This window comes from Eptesicus fuscus, chromosome 24, assembly GCF_027574615.1.
Source record: "Eptesicus fuscus isolate TK198812 chromosome 24, DD_ASM_mEF_20220401, whole genome shotgun sequence".
Taxonomy (NCBI): domain Eukaryota; kingdom Metazoa; phylum Chordata; class Mammalia; order Chiroptera; family Vespertilionidae; genus Eptesicus; species Eptesicus fuscus.
The window spans coordinates 6,613,340-6,625,918 of record NC_072496.1 but is presented as its reverse complement, the minus strand read 5'-3'; the positions used below and the strand labels follow the sequence as shown (position 1 = coordinate 6,625,918).

The 12,579-nt window shown below is 37.9% G+C and overlaps 1 protein-coding gene across 3 annotated transcripts in view; it reads right to left on the bottom strand.

The window, feature by feature from the left end:
* WDR26 (WD repeat domain 26) overlaps positions 1 to 12,579 on the bottom strand; it is a 36,325-nt gene that overhangs the window by 4,174 nt on the left and 19,572 nt on the right. For all 3 annotated transcript variants that reach the window (XM_008149801.3, XM_054713146.1, XM_008149802.3), the window contains exons 8-13: positions 10,496 to 10,636; positions 7,639 to 7,758; positions 6,173 to 6,318; positions 5,599 to 5,677; positions 5,180 to 5,309; positions 1,746 to 1,931 (exon numbers count right to left, since the gene is read on the bottom strand). In XM_008149801.3, coding sequence (XP_008148023.1) covers positions 1,746 to 1,931; positions 5,180 to 5,309; positions 5,599 to 5,677; positions 6,173 to 6,318; positions 7,639 to 7,758; positions 10,496 to 10,636 — 802 coding nt within the window. The remainder of the gene's footprint in view (positions 1 to 1,745; positions 1,932 to 5,179; positions 5,310 to 5,598; positions 5,678 to 6,172; positions 6,319 to 7,638; positions 7,759 to 10,495; positions 10,637 to 12,579) is intronic.

Sequence of the window (12,579 nt, the reverse complement as noted above, 5' to 3'; positions counted from 1 at the left end):
ACAAATTTTTATTTGAATGACTTATACAGCATATCTTAGGGTGTTATGATTTTTAAATGGCAACTTCTTTAGTCTCATCTATGTTTTTCAAAATTTCTATTCCACACAAGTATTACTTTAATTAGAAAAAAACAAATAAAACCAAAACCATGTTTTCAAGCAGGGGAATAAGAACCCAGAAGATATCTGTATAAAAGGCATATATAACCAAATATCTAATTATAGAAGTTGTTTTCCCATTTTAGGTGTAAGTGGAAATCTTTTGGGGGCTATACCTATGTAGCCAAAATACAATGGACAGTTGCTGCATTAGACCCAGACCTTTCAGCTGAGCTAACACTTGCTTACGTAGCGCAGTGGGTATCCACATTAATCAAATCCACCATAGAGCAGTGAACTCGATCCCACTGCAGTACACATATCCTCAAGGGTAGCTCTAAAATAAACCCACTTACAATAATCTGTTACGATATACCTATTTTCTACTTCTTTAAATCAAATATGCTTATTTGAAGAAAGAACTTTTAAATGACTGATAAAAGTAGAAAAGCACATATAATTATAGTTATAGATTTATAAAACATCTTAGAGAGTGGGTCCTGACATGTAAACAGGACAACAAAGAAGGTATGTTTTTTGGTCTTAGGGAATGTTAGGAAGTCAGGTAGTGATCTACAATACAGACAGGCCCTTCACAGTTCTGAACAACCGGGAAGGAGTTCTCAAAACTTTTTGACCCACACGCTCTTCCTGCTTTCCCCAATCTTTGGCCATACCTCCTCACCGGCCAGTGAGATCTGGCCAAGTCTTTTACAGTTTGCAGCCAAAGACAAACAAAAGAAAAGCAGGGAGAGTGTGCTTTTCCAAAGCACAGACGCTATCCTGACAACCGTCCTCGGTGAGAATAACCTAACCTAGAGCAGCTGGTCTTTCTTCCTCAAACACTTGAGCGGGACACACTATGAACAAAGCAACCTGCTCCGAGGTAAATTAGCTCCTTCTAAGCAAACTAAATACTGTACTTGCTCTGTTTGACAAAAGAGGGTACGTCATTTACAGAAAACGTCTCATTGCCTCTTTTCCCGAGCTCGGACGTCTTGGCTCAGTGAAGCTCTCTCTTCACCGCCAAGTGCCTGAAGCTGTGGCACCGCCTTCCAGGCCTGGGCGTGGAAGACCTGGCCGCACTCAGCGGTTCCCTCACCCACAGGAATGGGGATGAACACGCTGCTCTTTCAGGGCTACGAAGGCTTTATGGGGGTGCTGTGTACAAGCCTAGCATGCTGCTTGGCACCCAGGTACATGATACATTTTAGTAGTTCCCTTGCCTTCCTCTATCCATCATGCATAGCTCATGCTAGTAGGCTACATGCTGTAGCAGATGTTAATTTTTAAGGGTAAAATCCATAATCAAGATCATTCTAAAACATTTTGTGTACTAGCTCGTTCTCATGAGTTTAAAGTATAAAATGCTTCCAGATTTCCCTAAGACTTTAAAGTGACAACACTAGCTAGCTAACTGGATGTAAATGAGGTGGCATGTTCTAGCGTCTTCTCCCTACTGTCACCAATGAAAGTACAAACACAACACTGTCTGTCAGATGACTTAAACCCCGAATGAGGAGTCAGTGCACAACCTCTAAAAAAGGGAGAAGGTAAGGGATATCCCACACTTTAAACGGCTGCAGCTTTCTAATCAGCAGGGCCGTCCATCGGGAGAGGAGCGGGCAGCCGGGCAGCGGGGTTACCTTCAATATCCTGGTGGTCTAGAAACGGCGCCGGTCCCCATATTCTAACAGTGCCATCGTCTGAGGCGCTGGCCATCATGGACGGCACCTGTGGGTTCCAGCTCACACAGTTGACTGTGCGTGTGTGCCCCGTCAGCTCCGCGATGGGCAGCTCACTACGTTTGTGCCAGATGTAAACCTTGTGATCTGAATCAACAGTAATCCAGAGAACAGTTATGAAGTAGTTATATATTAACAAAGCCAACTTCAGCACACACAGAGAACACATGGCTTGATTATCAGAATTTAAAAAGAATAAATATAACATTAATAGTTTAACAAATTACCTTATGAAAAGCTATTTTAATAAAATATACATACATTTCCCCCCGTTAAAAGGTGATTAGCTCTCAAATCACAAGATCTATTTGAAATATTCTGTAATACATGAGTAATACATTTCTATAGACAAGGTCTTTGAATATAAACAAATGTAGGTTAGAGATGATAAATTCTATGGAAATGTGAGGTGACACAGAAAAGCAATGTATCCAAATTCAAAAGTAGCAATAAGAATAACAGCTCAATCTTTATTGAGTGCTTACAATGTACTAGGTACTAAATACATGCTATTATCTTTTGAATTTACATATATGACTTAATCTTCACCACCACAGTGAGGTGGGTACTATGCTTACCCCCGTTTCACAGACAAGATTTTGGAAACCTGTGCATGGTTAACAGCGACTGCCATCCAGGAGGCCCTGCTCAGGAGCTTACCAGTGAGTCTAGACAACTGTCCCATCATATGGCCCTGCAGTCGGCTAATTATAACCCCATGAAATGACCATAAAAACCCAAACCCCCACAACTTTGTTACTTTGTGATAAAACTAACCTTAAAAAACAAACAAACAAAAAACCCAAACACCCAACCAAATAATACAGAACAGTGGTTCCGAGTGTGGGCTCTGTGGTCAGATGACTATCCACACCCTCCCTGCATCTGGCTAGCTGTGTAACTTTGGCACGATGCCCACTCTTTGCAACTCTTCCTCTGAATACGGGGATTCATACTTCCTCATCTGTTCTGAGGACAGATAAGTCTGCAAGTGAAAGGTGTTTAGAACAGAGTCTAGCACACAGTAAACATCATGTATTACCATAAGAGTTAACAAATTTAGGTGGTGGTTCCTAAACAGAAGGCAGAATCCCAGGGTAAATCAGAAAAGTGTTCAATCTGAAGATCTACTGGTCAGCTGTGTGATCAATGTGGGAACTTCCGGGGGGGGGGGGGGGGGGGGGGCTGCCAAACGAGGAAGTGTCCGAGTTGTGAAAAGGTAGAAATATGCCCTGGTTTCAAAACTTGTAAGAAAAGATGAAAAGCTGGGACTGTATCTGAACTTTTTGTGTGTGTTTATGTGAAGCAAAAGCTAACACAGTCGTTGAAGAACTGCATTTGTCTTTCCAAGAAAGTACTTGTTGTTCAGTAATTTCCGAAAACATTTTTTTCCTTGCATAAAATGCAAATAGCAAAAGAAAGAAAGAAAGCGGATTAGTTTTTTCTTCTTGAACTGAAAAAGTCAACAAGAGAGAAAGATCCCAGGCTTGAAAAGTGTGAATGCAACCAAAATCTGCTACACTTGGAGGAAAACGCTTTTATGAACACACATCCAAGGAGGATATTTCCCGAAGATGCAGCAACAAGCAGTCAAGGTCAGAATGACAACTCTGCGGTCAAGCCCTGCTTGCCGCACCATCTGGGGAACCCAGAGCTTCCGCACAGGCACAAAATCAGTGGTTCTCCTCTGTGTTGCCAGCACAGTGAAAAGGCTGGAGTAAAGGCACAGTGTTTTTTGGGGAAGGTTTTCTAACTGCTCTACTTGATATTGGCATTCACATACTTGTGAATTTGGAAGGTCTTCGGAATCTATTCCTTATAAATAAATGACAAATGAATTAGTGTGGTCACCTTCGGAGATAATACACTCACTGCATCCACATGCTGTTCAAAATAAACATGTTTCATGTTTAGCCTGACACAGAATATAATGTGGTATAACTACATTATTCACCAGACTTAGTTCTGAGTTAGTTGGGGGGAGAGAGGGGGAAGAAATAGCATGACTAAGGATAATGATAGCCATACATATTAAAGCACTTCTAGAGAACACACTATTTTTTTAAGAACTACCGGGGGTTATGAGGAATAATTAAGAGGGGAAAACCCACTAGAACCATGACTGAAAAGAGCACTGGGGAAAAGATCTTAGAGCAGGAGAGGCTAAAAGGCAGGTAGGAAGTTGTATTTAGACCACATCAAAATAGAAACCAGCAGAGAATCAGGGGAACATAACATTGAACTAACAGGTAAAAAAGATTTTTTGACTGGAAAGAAGTAAACTCAAATCACTCTCCTCTCCTCTAAATGCTGTCTGTCACTGATTTTGGGGGCGGGGGTGGTGGTGGTGGGAGCAGCAGGGGCGGGGGGTAGGGAGAATAAATTCATATACTTCATGTTCAAGTCTGAATTCCTAAATGTCTGCTTTTGTCCCAATCCTTACACAGACCTTATACACCCAGGAAAAACTCACGGATCACATGTGATCCTCTTATTTATGGAGATGAGCTTTTTGGCAAGATTGGAACACTAAAGATCTTATATAAAAAATGGAACATCCCCCAAAGTGTTTACCAACATGATCCAGTTCCTTGGAGTATCTTGTAAAACTAGATTCACAGTATTTTAAAAAGTGATTTAAATAATTTGCTGTCATAGTACTTAGAACAGTATAGCAAGTCCCCATGAAAAATTGCTATAATTTGCCATTATTTATGTTTCTGTCACCTTAAAAAGTACACTAATTTTCAATACTGCCTTACTTATCTGTGCTTTCATGTTTTAAACAATTTATATATTTAAGTGAGACTGACTACTTTAGGCATATGCTTGCCTGAAATACTAATGCTATTAGACTGGAGCATAAACTTACTCAAAAAGGTGGAGGAGACAATTCTGTAATTTCAGTCTTTCTGAGACCATATGAATTATCAAACTAAATTACTCTGAAAATGCCATATATCTACCTATAGTCAATTCTGTGCAAGTTCAGGTAAAACATCACAATTAACCTTGACTTTTTATATACTAACCTCTGATAAAAAACGTCAGTCTCATGAAAAAACAAGTCAACATATGAAAGGTTTAACTAAATCTTGACTTGATACAGGCACCAAACATCTCTACATGGTCAGAACTGGTACTACTGATTTCTGATAAGACTCAGGTCATTCCAAAAAAGGACAAATTAACAGTGTACTGGATAAATAACTCCTGCAATTTTAAATTTAACATCTGAACTTGCTTGGAGACATGCCCACCTTCACAAATGGAGAAAAGTATAGAACTTTAAACACACCAATACATGTGAAAGAATAGTGACACAAATGATTTACCTTCACTGCCACTAGCGATGAAGTCTTCATTATGGCCTCCAAAACATGAATGAATTGTATAAAACCCTTGTGTAACACCTTGATACTTTCTTACTAAAACTCTGTCTTGCAAGTCCCATAAATGAACTCCCTGTAGACAAAAAAGAGTACAGGTATTTATTTATACCAACTCAAAAAAAGAGTTTAAAAAATAATCTGTGAATATCCCTTTCCCTAATGGAACATTTTCATTTTCTATTTATGTAAAATGCCAATGTTCTGACAAATTTAGAGTTGATTCTATGCACTTAAGGATCAAACACATGCAGTATAATTTTAATTAAGTATAAACATTTTTGTTTATATTTATAATAAAAATCACAATTAAAATTAGAACTACGTAGGATGAATTTTTCTGAGAATCATATTAGCTAACTTACCTGAGTTGCTACATTTAACAAAGCTAATCGGCCATTCTTTGAAATAGTAAAAGACATAATGGGATGATCTTCTTGTACTCTGTAACCAGAAAACAATTTGTCAAAAGCAACATACTAGGAATCAAGGAATCAAGACATTCAAATTATTAAAATGTAAAATGTTCTAGTTTAAATATCACACTTTTGTCTGTAGTCATTATTATACAAGAAATAGAATTTGAGGATTACTCAGCATCACCTGACCATCAATCCAAATCACCACAGAATTAACTAACACCAAATCCATAAAAACTCTTCTAAAGAGCGAGTTCAACTACACATTAAAAAAAATATTTTTGGTTTCAGAGAGGAAGGGGGAGAGAGACAGAAACATCCATGAAAGAGAACCATCGACTGGCTGCCTCCTGCACACCCTCCACTGGGGGCCACACGTGCTCCTGACCGGAATCGAACCTGGGACTGTTCAGTCCGCAGGCCGACGCTCTATCCACTGAGCCACACCGGCTAGGGCTCAACTAACACATTTTAATATAAACCAGATAATTGTTGTTTAATGAATACAAAAAATAGTTACATGTTCCTATCTGTAAGGTCCTCGAAGTTATATCCTCGAATTCGCTGGTGTGTATCTGATGCCAGAACAGTCTTCCCGTCACTCAAGCACCAAAGGCATTGCACTCTCACACCTTCCCAGGAGTCAAGGAGATTACCATCTAAATCCTGAGCAGGAGAAAGTGACAATGACCTTGGTCATTAAAAATAAACAACCCAAACAAAGAAACAAAGCAATTCCTTATTTTTCTGTATTAAGATTGTCTTTTCCTGAGACTATTCTCAGACTGATTGTTCCATTAAATGTTTTAAATCATGAAAATCTGAACACAAGTCAAATTTCATTAACACCACCACCAAAGTGGGAGGGAGTGAGCATCTCTGCCAATCTATCCTCCCTTCAAAAACACTACACACAGATAAACACAAAGAAAGAATTCCTAAGTTCCAAGTAAATGTCTCACTATTAGAAAACAATTCAAACATTCCTTTAAAATTCACTATATTGGGGTTTGTCCTATAATATTCAGAAGTTGAGACATGAAAAGATTACTAAAACTGTAATTACAGTTATAAAACTTAGGAATATGTTATGTCATTTTAAAAAATGTCACCAAATTTGTAACGTGTTCTAAAGATCAAGGCTCTCAAGATCATTAGCTTTTTGAATAAAAGTGCTAAGGGACATTTCACAGATTCGGGAACTACTACTATACCAAATAATGTATCCTAAAAGTTTAGACACAAACTTAGTAAAACGAATTTTAAACATTTTACTAAACTCATGGTCTACACTTTGCACAAACACTTAAAATGGTTAAAATGTCTTGATATAGTATATTTTAATTTTAAAAAATACATTTTTATTGATTTTAGAGGGAGGAAAGGAGAGGGAAAGAGACAAACATCAATAAGAGAAAATCATCGACTGGCTGCCTCCTACATGCCCCCCACTGGGGATCGAGCCCGTAACCCAGGCATATGCCCTGAGAATTGAACGGGTACCCTCCTGGTGCATGGGATGACACTCAACCAACTGAGCCACACTGGCCAGGCCGTATAGTATCTTCTATATATATAAAAGCCTAAGCGACTTAACGACTGGTCGCTATGACGTGCACTGACCACCAGGGGGCAGACACTCAATGCAGGAGCTGCCCCTTGGTGGTCAGTGCACTCCCGCAGCAGGAGTGCCGCTCAGCTGACAGAGGGGCACCAGACGTAGAGCTCATGGCTGGCTGCCGTAGCCCGGAGACCGCAGTGGAGCGGCAGCGAGCCTACTGAGCGGTGGTGGTGGCAGGCGCAGCAGGGCCAGGCCGGGATGAGCAGGAATGGCAGGCGGCACTGGACCGCTGGTTTTGTTTGATCCCCGCAGGCCACGCACCGGGCCTCTGATATTTTATAAAAGTCAAGTGAATTCTTTCTTTAAACAGAACTAAATTTGCTTTCAAACAAGCAGACATTTGAAAGGGAAAACTAAATACTCACACACTGATAGAACTGCCCACGCTGACCTCCAGTTACAAAGCGTTTCCCATCTGGATTCCAAGCCACACTTGTTAAACTGTCTTCATGTGATTGGCTCATTTTTGTCCTTAGCTCTCCCGTCTACAAAGAAATAAAACTGTGAATAAGACCTTCAAATAACCCCTATAAAGGGAATGTGTACAGAAAAAAAAAAGAATACTAACTGGGATATCTGGTTAGTTTTCTTAAATTGGCCTTATGAAAAAATGCTTTTAGCACTTACAAGAGAAATTAAAGACTTGGAGAAAAACCCAGGAGTTGAACAATGCCTGGCACCAGTGACCCAAAGAATAGCTATGATGAGATAAACTCCAATAAAATTCTCATCTTAAATCAATTACATTCATAAATTAAAACATGTAATCATTCCCAAGTAAGATGAAAAGTCTAACACTATACACCTACTCCTTCTGAGTTTCCACGACTTCTCAGGCCACATTTTATTTTAAATATTCCTCAGAAATATCACCAATAGGTAGAAAAACTATGTCCTTTAACTAGGCCAAGGGTGTTAAATTTCGTATTCAAGATGCTCAAAATGTAGTAGGGAAATGGGAAAAGAGAAATGAAAATTATTTTTCTGATATGTAACTTTACTTCAACTAAAAGTAACAGAAAAGAGAGAGGAATTTCTGTACTATTTAGCAATAGCCATTCTAAAGCATTCCCAACTAATAAGCAAGGCTATTTAGTGGTTACAACCTTCAGATATCCTCCTGTTATTTTTCTAAGTTATTCAACTTAGAAGGTAGACACATACCATTTAATCTAGTCTTGATTCCATTTTGTTCATGGATTAGAAACAGGATCTGAGAGAGAATAGCTGCCCTTGGTATAATTAAAAGTACATGGGCATAATTTTCCTGTGAGAAATGGGTAATCAAAAGTAAAAAAAAAAAAAAGAGTGAAAACAAAGTGTATGATCAGGAAATGGGGGCACAAAAATAGAAAACCAGATGTCTCCCTTACACTGAAAAAAATATTCAGCAATCTTAAATCCTTCCCCCATATTGTTAACTGCTCTCACCTATTTATTTTTGGGTTGGCTGATATAAACGGTTAAAGTAGAAGTCTAGAAGCACAAATACACATGCAACAACTAAACCCTCGGCATTTTCTATCCAGGAATATGTTAATACACTAAATTCTGAAATGGCCTTTTCTTCTATTATGTTCAGGATAGTGAATACATGAGGCTATTAATTTGGAACCTACCTAAAAACGTAACAGAACAATTTGAAAACTGACTAAAAAAGACCACCCTTTCAGAACAAGTATGCAAAGTCATGCATAGTAAAACAGTTAAGCTAAAAATACTTTAACTGTCCAGAAATTAAAAAACTGACTCAAAGGAAGACTAAACAGGTACTATACGTTAAGAGTCTCTATTACAGGATTATGACTACATTTCCCTGCTTTTGAGAGTGGGGAAAAAAGCGTTAATGAAAACAATTTTTATTGTTTAGGTCAGATTCCCTTCAAACCTGTTTTATTGAGAAAGCCATATATTCTATTTTGTGCTTTGCCACTCCCTAGCTGAACTCAACCCCAAATACAACACTGGTTTGATAAAAATGGCATAAGGACACTTTGGGAATGATTTGGGATTATAAATTATGAAATGAGTATTAGATAGCAGAGAACTATAGTTAATGTTCTTTGATAAGATAACGGCACTTGGTTATATATGATAATATTTTTTTTTGGAGATACATGCTAAGTATTTAGGGGGTAAAATATATCTAATTTACTTTGACATGTTTTGAATATGAATATATGTGTAATGTGTATGTATGCATATTTGTACGTATGTATGTATGTATGTATGTACACACAAATGTTCACAACCGTTGAATCTAGAATGATCGGCATATGGGTAACATTGTGCTCTTCTTTCAACTTGTCTTAATGTTTGGAAATTTCTTTAATAAAAAGCTGGAGTTGAATCTTAAGTAAATGACTGAGCAGTAAGAACATTTTACTGATATAATAGCAAGGTTAAAATTATGGCATATCATCTTTTGGTACATCTTAGTACTCAGTTTATCCTCTATCTTTATTTGAGTCATATCCATGCAGTTTAATCTTCACTGTCTTGCTAAAATCAACTTACTTACAAGTTCCCCAGACTCAAAATCCATTCCTAGAAATTTATACTTTTATACTCAAATCATAGTCTAGGAGTTAAAAAAAACATCACCTAATCAATCAGCGTAGCAAAGGAAGTTTTTAATTAAAATTTTTAAAAATCCTAAGTATAAGTTTCCCAAAACATAAACTGTAGATAATGGAGTAAACTTAATGCTGAGTTTATCTAAAATGGGCCCTGGATAAAGTTCATGTTTTCATTTAGAAACAGTAATAAAACCCTTCATAGCAAGTATTGAAAACATCATTTAAATTTACTAAACTAAATAAAGAAAATTAAATACAGGGAGGGAGATGGTGCGATTGCCATTAGAATAGAAAATCTGATTTAACGCTGATGTCTTCACACTTGTAAGTTTTGTGTACATTTATAAAAACTATGAAATATAAAATCTTTTTGGAGATACAAAGTACCATAGTAAATAGCATGAATTCTACAGGACAGCATTCCTGAAAATACTTATTGACCATTCTTCCAAAAACTCTATTATACTTAGCCTAATATTTAAATTTGTAAAATTTCTGGACACTTGGGTTCCATTTGAAGAATTTCCTTTTGTAAGAGGCAGAGTATGGTAATTTTGGTTGAATGGCTCTGTTCCATATATTGAAAATGAGCAGTATGACTATGCTTTACTTAAAGGCTATACCACGGATGGAACTTGCTCACTTGTACATTCCAAAGCCAAAGCTCAGAGCAGTCATCTGGGCCACAAGCAACAAGGTAGTTGTCATCTGGACTCCATGCAATATAAGAAACGCCATAAGCATGTCCTTCTAACGTTTTAAGCAGTTTTAACAGGTGTGTATCCTAGGAGGAGAAACAGACAGCTGAGTTAACTTCCACCCTTAAAGTCCCTGTTTCGTGGGCATGAGAATTTATATAGCTACAAAGATGTACTTTGATAATACAATCTGAGGAAGTTTCACAATTTCACCCCAACTGAAGCTCTGACAAGCTTGCTTCGTAAAGACTTGTTCATGCTGCAACATCGATTAAACATGGACTTTACACAGGACATTGTGTGCTAGATGGAAACATAAAGATGACATAGACAATGTCCTTGGGGGGCTTTCAAGGAAACAAAAGACAGGTAGGAGTAGTAAGTGCTACCTCTTACTTGTTTTTTAAAACAGCTTTACTGAGATATATACCTAAAATTCAGTCTTTTGAAGTATACAGTTCAGTGGTGTTTAGTATATTCACAAAGTTGTGCAACCATCACTACTATCTAATTTGATAATATTTTCATCACCCCAAAAAGAAACTAATATTCTTTAGCAGTTATTCACCATTCCCCTTCCCTTGGCAACTGCACTTTCTCTATGGATTTGCCTATTCTGAGCATTTGATATAAATGGATCATACAACATGTGGCCTTCTGTAATTGGCTTAACTTGGCATGTTGCAGGGTTCATCCATGTTGTAGAATGTATCAGTGTCTCATTTTTTAAAATTCTTGAAGTATGTACCATACTTAGTTTATTCACTCATCCGTTGGTGAACATTGGCACTGTTTCTACTTTTTGGCTATTATAAATAATGCTGCTGCCTCTATGTATGAGTTTTTGTACAGACCTAGGTTTTCGTCTCTTGGGCAGCTTATCTGGGAGTGGAATTCCAGGATTATATACAAACCCCGTGATTAATATTCTGAGGAACTGCCAAACTGTGTTCCAAATGTCTGTACTAGTCCGTTACATTCCCACCAGCGGAGCTGCCACTTGGGTGGTAATCAACATTAGCCCTGTTCACAAACAGTATCTCATTTAACACTCATACATCTGAATGGTTAGTATTCTCCTCCCCCTCCATTTAGAGAGAGGGAGATGAAGGTTTAGAGAGGGTAGAACTTGCCTCTGTTTACAACTAGGGATTGGAACCTGGGTCGCCTGACTTGAAGCAACTCAAGATACTCTTGAGCTGTGCAGGATGAATTGTAGAGAGCAAACATGGAAGTGGCAAATGACGAACTAGACATCTTTATTTTAGGGTAAAGGGCTTATATTTTATCCTGAGTGAAGAGCCACTTAAGACTTTTTAGCTGTGGAGTACATACATGATATTTGGCTTTAGGAAGAGAACTCACACAACAATGTAGAAGACAAATCAGAATGAAGGGACACAGGATAAGGACACCCTTAAAAAGTTAATGCAACAGCCAGAGTTAAGACAAGAAATGAGGTCCTAAATGAACACAGTTGGGACTGGAAGAGGTCAGATCAAATTATTCTTGGGACACAGAATTGACAGAACAGAACAAGATAAGAAATGTTCCAAGACAACTTGCAATTTCTGTCTTAGGAGATATTGATGGATGTGGACAGGAAATAGAGGTAGGGATTTAACTAGAGGTGGGAAAAAGCAATGTTTCAGACTTTAGTCTAAAGTTGAAAAAAAGAGAGGATATTAACCTTTTGCACTCGGATGTCGAGTGTGACTTGACACGGTTAGCATTAAATCCCGAGTAGAATAAAGGAATTGAGAAAAAAGCAAGAGAGTGCAAAGGGTTAATACTATATTCTCACAAGAACAGTCTCTCTATACTAATCTACCCAAAGTAGAAATACCATGTTCATGGAATCCACTTAACTTTGTTTAGATTTTGACAGGGGGAATAGGCAAAACTCTTGTTTTTTAGAGGCAAAGGTAAGAAAACCTGCTAAAAGAAACTAGGCTGTGGAATCACAGAAATTCAAATCTTAAGGTTCTCTAAGTTGTTTTTTTTTTCAAAGCCATTAAAAAACACAAAA